We start from the raw sequence: 15,785 nt of genomic DNA, 5'->3' as shown, positions 1-15,785 counted from the left end.
CCCCCCCAGCATAACACGGAACAAAGTTAAGGGAACCCCTGCAAACTGGCTTCCTGGGCCCGGCCAGGAACCCCCCCCCCCAGCGCATGCAACCAGTATTCAAAAGGGAGAGCGAGAGACCCAGGCAAATGCCGGGCTTGCACTTGCTCCGCTCCCCTTGATGCTGTGGGGTTACCCCCCCTACGCGCGCGCGCGCACATGGACACGGAGATCCCGACCCACCTTTGCCAGTGTGCAGCTTGATCAGCAGCAGCTGGAAGAGCAGCAGGCGGGTTAGTGCTGCGAGGCACATTGCGCTCTCTCCTTCCGTACGATAATGCCTTGAGTGCTGAGTGCATACAGCCGGGCTTACTGCCTTCGCTAACGGAGCGTTTACTGTCGGCGGCTGCCCTGCTTGCCTCCTCCAGCGTGTGTGCATTGAAACTCGAGTCGCTGACGTTCCTGGTGGGCGGGCTGGCTGGCTGTGCACTCCAGACCTGTGCGTGCCCAATCTGCGCACTGAGAGAGACCAGGTGCCACGTGGGGATGAGCAATACTGAGAGAAAGACGGAGCAATGCTGCCGGAGAAGGTAGTTTCTTCCCCCCGTTTTTTTTTTTTTTTTTTTCCTGAAGCGTGGATGGTTTTGCTTTGCTGTCCTGATCCCACTCCTGGAAAAGCAAGTGCATTGTTGAGATGAGCAGGCGTAGGGGGCAGGGTACCACACCGCAGATAATGTTGGACTTTCATTTGATATTACTCAGGCTGGCAGAAGGGCAAAGCAAATCTCCATTCCCAATGGCAGCTAAAAATAGTCTCCATTCCATCATTTCTTTAATTGGACAAGGCCTCCGTTTCCTCACCTGTAAAATTAATAAATGGAATATTAAGCAACCAGCAGACTGCAAAAGAAAATGCTGCAGCAGTAAAAAGAGATTATTTTCAGACCAACTAAAAATTCTGTTTATTTGAGGGGAACAGAGGTGGAAGGCCAATGTCTGTTCTCATTTCTACCATACAGCTCCACTGACCAGCCTTGCACCAGTGTAGCTGAGAGCAGAATTTAGCCCATATTATTTGATTGCCTTTGGGATACTAATAAATACAATAACTATCACCTAGCTCAGAGGTAAGATAATATGTCTTTGTTCCTGGTATATAAAATAATAAACAAATATGGAGTGACCCCCACTAAAGTCAATGGTGTTACACTGATTTTACAGAGGGTTTAAATTTTGCCACAAAATTTTCTGTTTAAAAGCTACACACAAGGGACCAAATTCTGCCCTAATTTAACAGCATTGCATGCTATAAATCAAGGTTGAATTTAGCCATTGCCCTTCAGAAAACAAACTGTAGGCAACATACTGGTGTTTGACATCTTCTTTCCTATGTTAGAGACCTCAGAGACAAGTTGCACAGTAAATTAAGTGTAATATTTCTGTTTCTGAAATCTTGTATATAATACATTAAATGCAAATAACACACTTCTATAATATAGGGCCACATCCTCAGTTGATTTAAATCTGTAGATATGCTGATTCACAGTGAAGATCTGGCCCATGATCTTAATTTTATTAAGTAAATGAAACAAACACCTGCTGTTGTAATGTCTTTGTGTAACTGACTTACTGTTTTCCTACTGGGTGTTTTCTTCATTATTTAACTTTCTTGTAAAACAGGGATTTCCTGACTATCCTACTCACATAAACTTCTGCACTTTATTGTAGTCAAATTATAAAGACAAGAAACTAAAACATTCCAGAGGTGGTAATCTCCTTTCTAATGGAAAGGTAATCTGTGTTATTCCACATGCCAATACAGTTTGTTCAGCAAATGGAATGAAAACAAGTGTATAAACTCTATGGCATAGGGACCAGGTCTACATCTCTGTACAGAGGGCCCCCGATCCTGATCACAGCCTCTGGGCTCTACTGTAATCATAAATATTTGATTGTGCTAAATTAGCATTGCAGTGCTATTCACACTACTAGAGTTAAGGTCATTTCAGTACTCTTATTGTCAATGATGTTTTTCAGGGAATAGTAAGAGTTTTAACAATTAACAACAGGGTTAAAACTAAAAGAAAAGGAGTACTTGTGGCACCTTAGAGACTAACAAATTTATTAGAGCATAAGCTTTCGTGAGCTACAGCTCACTTCATCGGATGCATTTGGTGGAAAATACAGAGGGGAGATTGATATACACACACAGAGAACATGAAACAATGGGTTTTATCATACACACTGTAAGGAGAGTGATCACTTAAGATAAGCTATCACCAGCGGGGGGGAGGAGGAAAACCTTTCATGGTGACAAGCAAGGTAGGCTATTTCCAGCAGTTAACAAGAATATCTGAGGAACAGTGGGGGGGAGAAACAACATGGGGAAATACTTTTACTTTGTGTAATAACTCATCCATTCCCAGTCTCTATTCAAGCCTAAGTTAATTGTATCCAGTTTGCAAATTAATTCCAATTCAGCAGTCTCTAGTTAGAGTCTGTTTCTGAAGCTTTTTTGTTGAAGGATAGCCACTCTCAGGTCTGTAATCGAGTGACCAGAGAGATTGAAGTGTTCTCCAACTGGTTTTTGAATGTTATAATCCTTGACGTCTGATTAGTGTCCATTCATTCTTTTACGTAGAGACTGTCCAGTTTGACCAATGTACTGTACGGTATTGTAGTTGTAGGAATGCATGATAGAGTTCTTGCGGTAATGGTCACATAAACACCACCCTATATTGGAAACCTACTGACCGCTATTCCTACCTACATGCCTCTAGCTTTCATCCAGATCACACCACATGATCCATTGTCTACAGCCAAGCTCTATGATATAACCGCATTTGCTCCAACCCCTCAGACAGAGACAAACACCTAAAAAATCTCTATCATGCATTCCTACAACTACAATACCCACCTGCTGAAGTGAAGAAACAGATTGACAGAGCCAGAAGAGTACCCAGAAGTCACCTACTACAGGACAGGCCCAACAAAGAAAATAACAGAACGCCACTAGCCATCACCTTCAGCCCCCAACTAAAACCTCTCCAACGCATCATCAAGGATCTACAACCTATCCTGAAGGACGACCCATCACTCTCACAGATCTTGGGAGACAGGCCAGTCCTTGCTTACGGATCTGAAGCAAATACTCACCAGCAACCACACACCACACAACAGAACCACTAACCCAGGAACCTATCCTTGCAACAAAGCCCGTTGCCAACTCTGTCTACATATCTATTCAGGGGACACCATCATAGGGCCTAATCACATCAGCCATCCTATCAGAGGCTCGTTCACCTGCGCATCTACCAATGTGAAATATGCCATCATGTGCCAGCAATGCCCCTCTGCCATGTACATTGGCCAAACTGGACAGTCTCTACATAAAAGAATAAATGGACACAAATCAGACGTCAAGAATTATAACATTCAAAAACCAGTTGGAGAACACTTCAATCTCTCTGGTCACTCGATCACAGACCTAAGAGTGGCTATACTTCAACAAAAAAGCTTCAAAAACAGACTCCAACGAGAGACTGCTGAATTGGAATTAATTTGCAAACTGGATACAATTAACTTAGGCTTGAATAGAGACTGGGAATGGATGAGTCATTACACAAAGTAAAACTATTTCCCCATGGTATTTCTCCCTCCCACCCCACCCCCCACTCTTCCTCAGATATTCTTTTCAGAGTAGCAGCCGTGTTAGTCTGTATTCGCAAAAAGAAAAGGAGTACTTGTGGCACCTTAGAGACTAACAAATTTATTAGAGCATTATAAATCAGATATTCTTGTTAACTGCTGGAAATAGCCTACCTTGCTTGTCACCATGAAAGGTTTTCCTCCTTCCCCCCCTCCCCGCTGGTGATAGCTTATCTTAAGTGATCACTCTCCTTACAGAGACTTACATTTGTTAGTCTCTAAGGTGCCACAAGTACTCCTTTTCTTTCTCCTTACAGTGTGTATGATAAAACCCATTGTTTCATGTTCTCTGTGTGTGTATATCAATCTCCCCTCGGTATTTTCCACCAAATGCATCCGATGAAGTGAGCTGTAGCTCACGAAAGCTTATGCTCAAATAAATTTGTTAGTCTCTAAGGTGCCACAAGTACTCCTTTTCTTTTTGCGAATACAGACTTACACGGCTGCTACTCTGAAACCTAGGGTTAAAACTGTTAGACATCAAGATCTTAAGTCTTGGACTGATTTTTTTAAACAATTTTGAAGAAATTGCAGTCCACTTCAAAATATTAAACCGATGTAACAAAGTTGTAAAGGTTTCCCACTTCAGACATTTAAAAAAAAATCCTTAAATGAGGACTAATCCTGCACTTCTCACGCAGGCAAAAGTTTCAGTGACTTCAAACTGGGTCCATAATTAAAAATGCATTTGCTTCTTTAAACAGAAAATTTGCAAGCTAATAGTCAATGGAGTGACTAATGTGTTTGAATAACATGAAGAGGAAAATAGCTAATTACTTCAGTGACAGCTTGCAATGTATTAACAGGTTTCAGAGTAGCAGCCCTGTTGGTCTGTATTCGCAAAAAGAAAAGGAGGACTTGTGGCACCTTAGAGACTAACAAATTTATTTGAGCATAAGCTTTCATGAGCTACAGCTCACTTCATCGGATGCATTCATGTATTAACAATTATTCAACAAATATTTCTTAATTTTTAGAATGCAAATATAGTGTACATTTGTGCTGGTGGGATTGCTGTGACATTATAATAAATGCCTCATTTGCTTTGAGCTATATAATCCATCAGGTCAAACCTCTCTTTTAAAAAAATGTGTCAAAATACAGATTTACGATAGTTTTACAAATCCTGGTCTCATTCCTCTCTCTCTCTCTCTCTCTCTCTCTCTCAAAATAGTGTACATCAGAGGTAACTCCAGTAAAGACAGAGGACCTACACTGGTGAAGAAAGAGCATAAGCGAGAGGGGAAAAAAGGTCCAGAAACTGATAAATTTGACTTTTGGTATGTGTGTGGTTTTTTGGTTGTTTGTTTGTTTTTTTTAAACATAATTTTGCCGAAATGGCATCCTTTAAAAGAGACAAAGAAAAATGCTGTCAACAGTTAATCCTCTACCCCAACAGTTTGCTTTGGTATCACCTGGCCCACAAAATGCCCCTGGCCTCTCCTGGGCAGGCCCCAGACATAGGGGTTACCTGTGCCATGTCGTGGACTGCCATCTCATGGACACCCAAAGTATATCACAGGAAGTGCAAAGGCAAGAGGAACTAGGCTAGAGGGAGATAAGGAAACTGATAGTTTGGGGACTAAGTGAGAAACTAAATCCAGTTCCATCTAATATGTTCCAATAGTTTATCAAAAGCAATTCACTGAAACCTGAGGCTCCCTTCTTCCTTGAGAATACTACACTGCTCACCATATTTCCCTAGATGGCTTCAAATTAACCTTCCCCCACTTCATTTCTCTCACTCTGGAGTCCTTATATCACAGGGGTGGTCAAACTTACTGACCCTCTGAGCTGCATCCTCAGAATCTTCACAAGTTCAAGAGCCAGGGCTGGGGCTCAGGGCATCAGCCCTGTGTAAGGTGCCTTATGGATCTTGGGTCTTCAGCCCTGCTCCTGCTGAAGCCCCGAGTCCCGGCAGGTGCGCCCCACAGGGCTGAAGCCCCAAGACCTCCCCTCCCCACCGAGCAGAAGTCCCTACTCCACCACCCTGCTGCAAGGTAGAGGTCCCAAGCTCCCGAGTCTGGTAGGTGGAGAATGGGGGAAGTGCGTGGGGGGCTCCACGAACCGCACATTAACTATAAAAGAGCTACACGCAGCTCACGAGCCACAGTTTGGCCTGCTATAGCACAACCAACAATCTTTCAGATAAGGAGAAGAACAAGACAGGGCTGCCTTAGACTTTGTGGACACTTCTTGTTCAGCTGGAAGAGACTTTTAAGTTACAAGAAGGTTTTTACCTTCCATCCCCACCTCAAGGTTGCCCACACTACCTACATGGTACTTCCAGATGCTATGGCTTTAGGGCCCAATCCACCTCTCACTGCAGTCAATAGAAATCTTTTCAGTTAATTTTAATGAGAGTTAGACTTGACCCTTGTAGGGAGGGGGAGAAATCAGGAGTAGATTTCAAATCCAAGTCTTCTGCATGTCTGAGGAGTACTGCCAAGGGGCCAGCCCGCTTTCTGCCATGTTACAGTGTTGAATCAGTGAAAGCTGAAAGAAATGCAAAAAGTAAACCAAGAGCACAGTTAGTGATAAGTACACTGGAATTTTTAAAATTGTTTCCCTTTAACAATCTATAGTGTTGTTAATAACATAGGTAAATAAATTTGCTAATTACAACACGATTTGTAAATTGACAATGGCACTTGAAAGTTACCACTTAATTCTTTAGTGCCTCTGTGCTGGTAACACCCAGGTGCTGCAGAACAGCAGATGGAGTATGTTAGACCACTTACTGCTCTTATGTTCCTGAAGTGCTTATGCACAAGAAAAGGGATAGAATAGAAGCATTGATGCTGAATTTTTTTTATATTTGTGTGCAAGTTACACATTCAGGGTATGTTCCATTCCCTCACGTGAACTATTCATATAGGCCCCAGTTCTGCAAAGACTTATTCATGTGTATAAATCTCTGCAGGATCAGAGCAATAAGGCCCAATTCTGTGAGGTGCTGAGCTCCCTCGACTCCACTGGTCCTATGAGGAGGCTCTAAGCACCCTGAGAGACTAGGGCCATAACTTTTTTAAAGTATTAACACCACCCAGGAGAAAAGAGTCCCAAAATGAGAATTTAGAACAATATCTGCATGGAATGGTTCTTGTAATATTGATAAGGTTTTTACACAATGTCAGAAAACTTTAAATACAGTCCTGCTTTCAAGATAGGGAGAAGTCATAGACTCAGTTCTAAATGGCATACAGAACCTACGTAGCTTAATTCACATTCCCTCAATAAGGAAAGATAAACTCTGATAGATGCTTGACAAGATTGCTACTTTTTAAAAAAGAGATGACTCATTAAAAAGCAAATTTTCAATGTCTGATTCAGAAGGCTGTTCTTCCTGCTTCCTCATTTGGTTTATTAGCTTGTCTTTAATAATATTTTTCAAGGTAGCATGTTAGTTTCTTTGCTCTCATCACTGTCAATTGCTAAATCACCAGAAAATGGATGCAGCATTGCACATACCCCAAAAATTTGCTGTGTCCGAAATGAATAATTAATCTCTCAAAGAGAATAAATCAAATTCATTTTTAAAAATCCTTCCAAATTTTTTTAAAAAGTTAATCATTCTATAATAGGAGACACAGAGCCCTATTCTGATTTCACATACTTTGGGCCTGATTCTGCCACACTTCCTTACTTTGATTAGTTCCTTCTCTGCAAATGATACCATTTAAATCAATGGAAGTACCGATGGAGTATGTCAATGGGGATAATCCCAATTTATCTCAATGTAAGCAGGATGAGAATCTAGCTCAATGCTGTTCAGAAGAATTATCTACTGCTTTCAGGAGTTAAGAAACACTTGTTTCTTCAAAGCTAAGAAATTCTACTGCAAATATTTCAAAAGAAAAGAGCTGACCCCATTTTCTTCATGTATAGCATCTACAGATTTGTCTGTGTGCACACTCTCAGAGCAATCATTCCTTTAAACACAGTTTTCAGAAAATCATGTCCTTTCATATCTCCTGCCTGTTACATCATGTTGCAACCATGGTGCTTGATGCATCAGACCCTTTGGCATTTTGTCATATCACATAATAAGTCAGTAAGTGATGGATATATCCCAGAGTAACATGTCCTAAAGACATCATTTTCAGAAATACTGCATGTAACATCCCACCCCTGCACACAAACAAGTTTCACTTCACAACACCTTTTTATTTTTAGTTTTTTCTTGCTAAAACCTGTGAGCAAATTTAGCATTCTTGAAAGAGAGAGGCTAATTTAAATGTATCAAGCCTGACAAGTGAAAGCATGTAGCATTAGCCATCCCCACACAACTGCCAATACATCCAGCTCCTGGTTTGCCGCACCTCTGCTGGTTCTGTCCCAGGATACCCACACACAGGGCCGGCCTTATGGAAAACGGGTGAGCTTTTATTTTGGCGCCCCAGCCCTCATGGGTGTGGTGACCCCCCCAATGCTCCTGGCCCCCATAGGTGCCCCCCATTGGCCATTGCCTCTGAGGGTGCCTCAGGCTCACCACCCCCTGCATTGTGCCCCTTTCACCCCCTCCTACACTCCTAACTCCTGCACTGTGCCCCCTTTGCGCCAATCTCAGCACCCCCCTCCTGTACCCCAATCCCTGCCCTTTGCCCCTAACCCCTGCACCGTCCCCTCCTGCGCCCACATGCAGAAACTGACCTGGATGCACGGAGCAGCTGGCATTGCTGCTCACTCCCCCCTTCAAACGCCCCCTAGGGAGGGGCGGGATTGAGGAGCGACATCAGGTCTCCCTGCATCCAGGTCACTTTCCCCCACCCGGGCTGCATCAGGGGAGGACGGGAGAACAGCAGCATAGATGGGGAAAGTGATCTGGATGCATAGAGCACTTGGTGTTGCTTCTCACTTCCCTCCCTACAGCCCCCTTGGGGGGCAGGGAGGAACGTTGGGGAGGGGAGCAATATCTGTGTGTCACAGCTCGCTTCCCCCCTACCCCTCAGTTCCTCTGCCAGGGGGAAGCAGGGAGAACTCTGGGTGGCCTTCCCCAACACGGCACTCCCCTGCCAGCCTGGAGCAGTTTCTGACTCTACACCAGCAGCGCACACCTCTGCACTGCCGCATGGCTCCCACTTGTCCATGGTGCCCCTGGGTGGTTTTCCAGGTGGTCAACCCCTAAGGCCGGCCCTGCCCACACAGCTCTGCCAAGGCACCACACTCCTGATCCATCACACTTGTATCATTCTATCCCTGGACTCTCCTACAGCACTTCAGTCCTTAACTGCAGTACCCCTGCTATTGTCTACACCACCTCTCAGTTTTGAGGACCTCAGAATGTCAAGTCTAATCTCAGAATTAGTTTTTTTCCGCAAGTTTCTAGCCCTTTTTCTTCTGAATTCAACTTGGAAAATATAAGCCAATCACTAGTGTTGAACATTGGTCACTGTTATTATTCCTAAAGATGACTGGTTATTGATATCCCCCTACAGTTACCCATCCCAAGGCTGGTCTTTGTGAAATAGGTCCCTCAATTCTTGGGCAGAGGGAAGTACAGGACACCAGGCCAATATGTAGCTGTTAAGGAAAATGCCAAAGGGGCTTCTGCTGATGGTACAAGGCCTGCTGAATGTTGCCACCCAGCTATGCAGACTTCCTATGCTGAACAGTCAATGAGGACTCTGGCCACATTATGGTAGAATAGCTCAGTAATATTAGTAGAATCCTAGTTTAGAGGATCAGGCACAGAATTGAGGTCAAAAGAATCCTGCACTCTAATACCAGCTGGGGCACAGATTCCTCTGTGGCCTTCAGGTCCAACCCGATTTCCCAATGAAGTCACTGGGAGTTTTTCCATTTGCTTCAGTGGCAACTGGATTGATTCCTTAGTCAAGACATTTAACCTTTCTGCATTAATTTCCACATCTGTAAAAATGGGAATAAAACTCTCCTATTAGGCATACAAGTATTTATTATAATTAATTACAGTTCTGCTGTCAGCTACACTGGAGTATACCAAAATAACTCCATTCAACAATGCATTTATTCTGGATTTACAAACATTGGGTAAAATTCTGCTCTCAGTATAAAGAGCCGAAATTCAACACAAAGCACATAACACACTCTAAAGGTGAAAAAAAAATTTTTTAAATGTTGGCAACTGTTCCTAGACTCAACCACAAGCAGCTGGGCTCCACTTCTGCAGAGAGATGCTGTATGGCACCCAACATCTCTCCCTGCCCCACACTTGTCCTTCTATGTAAAGATCAAAGAGCTTGGGAGGAGGTAAAAAAAATCACTCCTAATCCTCCCCCAAATCTTCAGGCAGCCTTGTGCATAGTGGTCGACAGGAGTCTATTACTTTGTGGGGTGTGGAATTGTTTCATAGGTTCACCCAAAAATGCTAAAGCCTCTCAAGCATAAACTGGCATTTGTGCACTGGGAATACATGGAGAGTAACATGCTAATCCAGGACTTCAGAGGTAAAATGTTAACACAGTGAGTCATTCTGCCATCTCACACAGATATGCCTTGTCTACACTGCCACTTTACAGCACTGCAACTTACTCGATCAGGGTTGTGAAAAAACACCCCCCTGAGCATTGCAAATTTCAGCACTGTAAAGTAGCAGTGTAGACAGTGCACCAACGCCGGGAGCTACTCCCTGCATGGGAGTGGTTTTTTTACACTCTCCCAGCTCTGGTGCCACGACTGCACAGCCACATTAAAGTGCTGCCAGTTGCTAGTGAAGACACAACCATAGAAACACAGCTCCTTAACCAATTTGTACATTTTCTCAAATACACCCCTGAAACAGATAAAGTGAAGATAAAATGGTCCAATTTAAAAGGGCAAGTGAGCAAATACTAGTGCTACTGAGGACTGATAACTAGGCTATTGGGCTAGATTGTAATCTCATTTACTGTGGTGTAAATCTAGAGTAGTTTTATTTAAATCATTGGAGTTACTCCAGATTTAAACCAGGGTAACTGAGATCACAATTTGGCTGTGTGTTATAGAAGTCGGGAGGGAGAAGAAGGAGGTTGGGTTTTGGTTTCTGGTGGAATCTGTTTTTTTGTTTTGGCTGTTGGGTTTTAAATTGGCTTTAAAATCTCTTCTTTTGAAGAATTCTAGTGAATTTTGCACTAATTTATGAGCACTCTGAAGTCAGTGAATGCACAGATGTAAGTCAGTACAGAATTCATCCCCGTTCTTTATCTTGCCATGTAACAATAGAGTAACATAACAAGAATTTAAGCCTTTTGTTAATCATTTGACAATCAGGAACTGTAAATTCTCTTCTGGGTCTCATTCTTTCATTTATTCTACTATTCTAAGAGTCCTGAAAGAATGATGAGAACTGGACCAATTTTGACATAGAGCCTTAGCCAGATATAACTGGCATGGATATGCAGTTTCACTTAGTCAGCCACCCACATTTTTGATTCCCAGCCATCAAACCTCACTCAAAATTGCATTTTATCTACTGTCAGTTTCCCCACTGTCACCAACAGCACCCCATATTCACACCCTACACATCACTGTAATAATCTTTGTACAAAATATGCCTGGTAAGGTATCATTTGAAAGCTAATAACTCGCTCATCAATAATATCATGGTGAAATGTATGTAACAACATTATATGTAAAATTATGAAAACCCCCTGTATGATGTTATTAGCATATGTTAAAAACCACACAGCCCTGCCTAGGCAAAAAATTGTTGAACAGCTCTATCCTAAACAAAGGAATGGATGTTTGCCTCAATTTACATAAAAGTAGTAAACAGGGGCCTCCACACAGCAGGGAGAGGAGATGGCAGGAGATAGAGCAAATTTCCATTTCAGCAAACTCAGCTAAGGAGAGAGAGAATGGAGCCTCCTTCATTACCAGACTCCATGTCACCTACCTCACTGAAAAAACTTTGATTCGAAGGGCAATCTTCAGAAGAATCCACTTCAAAGGTTCACTGGACTATAAAAGGAGGCAGAAACCCCCAAGTTCTCTTTCTTTCACCTAAGAAGACAAAGGCACCAGCACCTTTGGGCCTCTGGGCGAGATCTTGAGCAAGGAAAAGTCAGTCACCATCTTGCTGGAAGACTGGGGGGTGAGAAAGGCCATCTTAAACAAAGCCCTGAACCAAAATTTGCCACATTAAGTCTAAGACTTTTAGATACTGTAAGCAGGGTCTGCTGTCCCTGACAGCTAACTGGGAGGGGGAGAGACTTCAAGAGAAAATTGTATTTACATGAACACCTTACTCTGCTTAAAGAAAAGGAGTACTTGTGGCACCTTAGAGACTAACAAATTTATCTGAGCATAAGCTTTCGTGAGCTACAGCTCACTTCATCGGATGCATTCAGCAGATAGAGCGGTGTGTTGCTCAAAGTGATCAACTTTGGCTGGTGCTGGGTTATAAATCACCTTAGTACAGAATGAAGAGGTAGTGAAATGCTGTTACAAATGCTGGCATTATTGTGAATTAAGAGGAGCAGAACTGTGCTTAACCTGTCCCAAATGAGGGGGGTCACCCTCAGCTGAAAAGACCTCGTTAAGCCAGGGGCTCGAATGCCAAAGCCCTGTGGAAGTAAGAGGGGTGGGAACAGGTGTCCCAGTTTCCTGGACTGGTTTAACCTGTTCCTGCCCCCCTCCCCCGCACTGTTCAAAGAAAGGGCTAAATAGTCTTCATTAGGAGCCTCTTTGTTATTTTAAATGCTCAATCAGAGCTGAAATCACTTGAGATAGGGCAGTGTTTCTGCAAAAAGTGAAAATTACTGAGGGCTTGGCTACACTTGCAGATGTAGAGCACTGGGAGCTAAACCAGCCTTCGGAGACCACAGCAGGGAAAACGCTGCCGTGTGTTTACGCTCTCAGCTGCAAGCACATTGGCATGGCCACATTAGCAGCTCTTGCAACACCACAAAGAGCAGTGCATTGTGGTAGCTATCCCAGTGTGCAAGTGGCTCCAACATGCTTTTCAAATGGGAGAGGGTGGAGTGTGACAGGGAGTGTGTTGTGTGTATATGGGGGGAGAGACAGTGTGTTTTGGGGGGCTAAGAGTGTGTCAGCATGCTGTCTTGTAAGTTCAGACAGCAGCAGACCCTCCTCCCCCCCACACACACACTCACAACAGCAGCATTCCACACTAATGGTATGCTTTGTCCTGGAGTACATAAGCATGCTGGCTCTCAGAAACGGAGCTTTGAAAGGGGTTATCTGCATGCCTGCAGCCGATTTCAAAACAATGTGGTCACTTGACTTCAGGGGATTATGGGACGTTTCCAGAGGCCAATCACAGCACAGTAATGCAACAGCTCGTGAATACTGATGCCCGGGAATTTCAGCTGGGTGCAGCAAGCTTTATGCTTCTCATGGAGGTGGATTACCAGGAGCGCTCCAGCTGCAGAGTCCAGATGCAACACATGCCTTGCTAGTGTGGACACCTCAGGAGTTAGGGTGCCCAGAGCTGCTTTAATGTACTCTAACTTTTTAAGTGTAGCCAAGCCCTAAGAGACTGATGTGCAGAGGTCATAGCAGAGAGGCAGGTGGCAGCAGAAGGTGACTGACAGTTGGCTGGCGAGGCAGCAAGGAACCATGGCTGACGGGGCAGCCAGATAGTGAGGAGCAATAGCTGGCAGGGCAGCCAGGCAGCGCAGCGAGTGGCCAGCAGGTCGGCTGGCAGAGAGGGCCAGAGCAACGCCCTGCAGAGAGGGGCGGCAAGCAAGTGCCTGAGCAGTGGAGTAGTGTAAGGTGCCTCCTTATCTGGACGTTCAGATATTAAGATCCTCCACCCAAGGTGGGAGGTGAACTCTGCAGATGCACCTCTGAACTTTGGGTCGGCAATGACCAAGGACAGCAACTGTGAGTGGGATGCAGAGAAGGGATGGGCATGTTAAAGGGACTTTTGGGTTGTTGGACTTAAGAAGCTGAGGGGAAAAGGACTCTGCCCACCTACTTGGGGGTGGGTCTTTTGCTCATGATTTATGTTTATGAACCCTGTTTGCGGTGTTTTCCCAAATTAATGCCGAGTTACTTCGCTCCTTTTATTAAAAGTTTCTTTTCTACACTCAGACTCTGTGCTTGCGAGAAGGGAACTACTGCCTCTCAGAGGCACCCAGGGGTGCTGTGTAATTTTCCCAGGTTACTGGGTGGAGGCTCGAGTCAGTTCTGTGTTGTATCGATGGAAAGGAACCCCTAGACATTGAACCCTGCCCTGGTTGCTACTGGCTCCACCTGGCAGAAGGGTTACAATACGTTTTCACTTGTATTTGTGACTGTTTCTATCTTTCTCTCGTACTTGAATTCACTTAAAATCCAACTTCTTTTGTTAATAAACTTGTTTTATTTTTTAATCTAAACCCATCAAGTGCAGAGTTTAAACTGAGCTGTTTGGTAACTCCAGTTAAAGTAGCAGCTGTTGAATATTGACTCTTTACAGGGGTCAACAGATCTTAATATCTGAATGTCCAAGAGATGGTTGGAACAGTGCAGAACATATGTTTTTAGGGAAAATTTGGGACTTGGATTATGTTACAAGTAGCAACCAAAGCTGGTGGAAGTCAGAGTGTGAGTGGTGTGTTGCTGACAGGCTGCTGGGGTCAGAGCTGCTAGACCAGGGTTGCACTGCGGGCATACACACACGCTCAGGGCGTGACCTGCATTCTGGCAGGCTGTTTGTGAGCAGTCCGGGTTAGGAGCTACAGCAGCAAAGCTGTGTGAGACACCCAAGGTTGCAGAGCAGGCAGTCACAAAACCCCACACTAGTCTGGACTGCACCCCAGAATGTGACACCCACCCATTTAAAAGAAAATACAGATAAAGTAATTCCAGTTTTAAAGAGAGTTCCTTTGATTAGTGCTAGCCCTACACATTTTCATTCAATTGCTAATCTCCCCTTTGTAGAGAGAGGCCGGGGAGCGGTGGCTGCATTGATCCAGATGGACAATCACTTCCATCAAAAATACCCTGCTGGAAAAGATCCAGTCTGACAAGTGCAGAAGCTGATGTTTCAAACCCCAGTGCTTCAGCTATTTTTATTTCCCAAAATAATCCAAAGTGAGTAGATGCTGCTTTTCTAAACTAATCTTTTCCCACATTTTATTTGTCAAGGCTGTTCTCAAGTGACAAGTATGAGCACAGAAGAAAAAATCTTGTAGCAATCAATTTTGTCTTTTGTTGTGTTCTTAAAATCCTAAGCAGCCAAACTCAAATTTTTGGAAAAATAGTACAAAGATTGGTCTCCTGTCTGAAATTTTGAGTGTCGAGTTTCAGATAGGAGCATAGTCTATTTTTTAAACAGACAAGTTATTAACTGTGCAAAGAGGCTATTATTATTTATATTCTTCTTGGGTCTAATATGACTATCAGCCTCTCACAAATTTGCCAAGATAGAAAAATCTATGCAAGACCCTGACTTGGGGGAAGAAAAAGAAAACTGACCCAAACTTCTAGGTATGTCTAACAGAGGCAGGCTGCAACCTCAACCAGTTACATTTAAGCACTTGATAATTTGTTTAGTGTTTTTTGATGCTGAACTTAGAAGTTAATTCCACAGACTGCCTGACAACTCTTTTCTGCACCAGATACCATTTCTGGTTCACTGAAGAGGCCCCTGGGAACTTTAGTGGAGGCTGCAAAGACCCCCAAAGCATTCCACCAAATTTTTGGGTGCTTTTAGTTTAATAAAAGATTGGTGTATATTTTTATTAAGGCCTATAACTCACAAGGTCCACTATCCTTGGCACTTATGCAGATTTTTGGACAGTGGAAAGGCAATTCTCTAAAGATTGGCAGTATGATGGAAATGAGAACGTGTCAAATCTTATCAAACCAGCATGCAGCTTAAATGCTGCTTGCATGCAGGTCACTTTCAGCACGCATGCAGCTTATTTCCAGTTTACATATAGTTAATATTTAGCATGCATACATTTGTATCCAGTTCAAATGCTGCTTTCATGTGGCTTGCATTCAGCATGCATGAAGATTGTATCCAACTATGGACATAATTTACTATAACAGATGAGAAAAGAGTAATTTCCAGGTGAGACAGACATAGCTCAGCTGCTCCCACAGGTCAGCCAAAGGGATGTTCCTCCACCAGATAAGCTGTTAAAGCTGCTGCCTACAGATCATGCAAGTTCTGATCTGCATCT

The 15,785-nt window shown here is 43.6% G+C and overlaps 1 protein-coding gene and 1 long non-coding RNA gene across 3 annotated transcripts in view; one reads left to right on the top strand and one right to left on the bottom strand.

The window, feature by feature from the left end:
- LRP8 (LDL receptor related protein 8) overlaps positions 1–445 on the bottom strand; it is a 277,677-nt gene extending 277,232 nt beyond the window's left edge. Inside the window, exon 1 of one of the 2 annotated variants that reach the window (XM_038413161.2) lies at positions 223–445. In XM_038413161.2, the coding sequence (XP_038269089.1) occupies positions 223–418 (196 nt within the window). In that variant the 5' untranslated portion in view covers positions 419–445. The remainder of the gene's footprint in view (positions 1–222) is intronic. The other variant, XM_038413159.2, reaches the window with a different exon arrangement.
- LOC119860043 lies at positions 439–14,717 on the top strand. The gene is made up of 3 exons (XR_005294413.2): positions 439–569; positions 4,862–4,967; positions 14,536–14,717. It is a non-coding gene; the product is annotated as an uncharacterized LOC119860043 (long non-coding RNA).
- Positions 14,718–15,785: the final 1,068 nt, after the last annotated feature.

Source organism: Dermochelys coriacea, chromosome 8 (genome assembly GCF_009764565.3).
Source record: "Dermochelys coriacea isolate rDerCor1 chromosome 8, rDerCor1.pri.v4, whole genome shotgun sequence".
Taxonomy (NCBI): Eukaryota; Metazoa; Chordata; order Testudines; family Dermochelyidae; genus Dermochelys; species Dermochelys coriacea.
The sequence above is the reverse complement of the archived record's forward strand: the minus strand, read 5'-3'. Positions and strand labels throughout refer to the sequence as shown.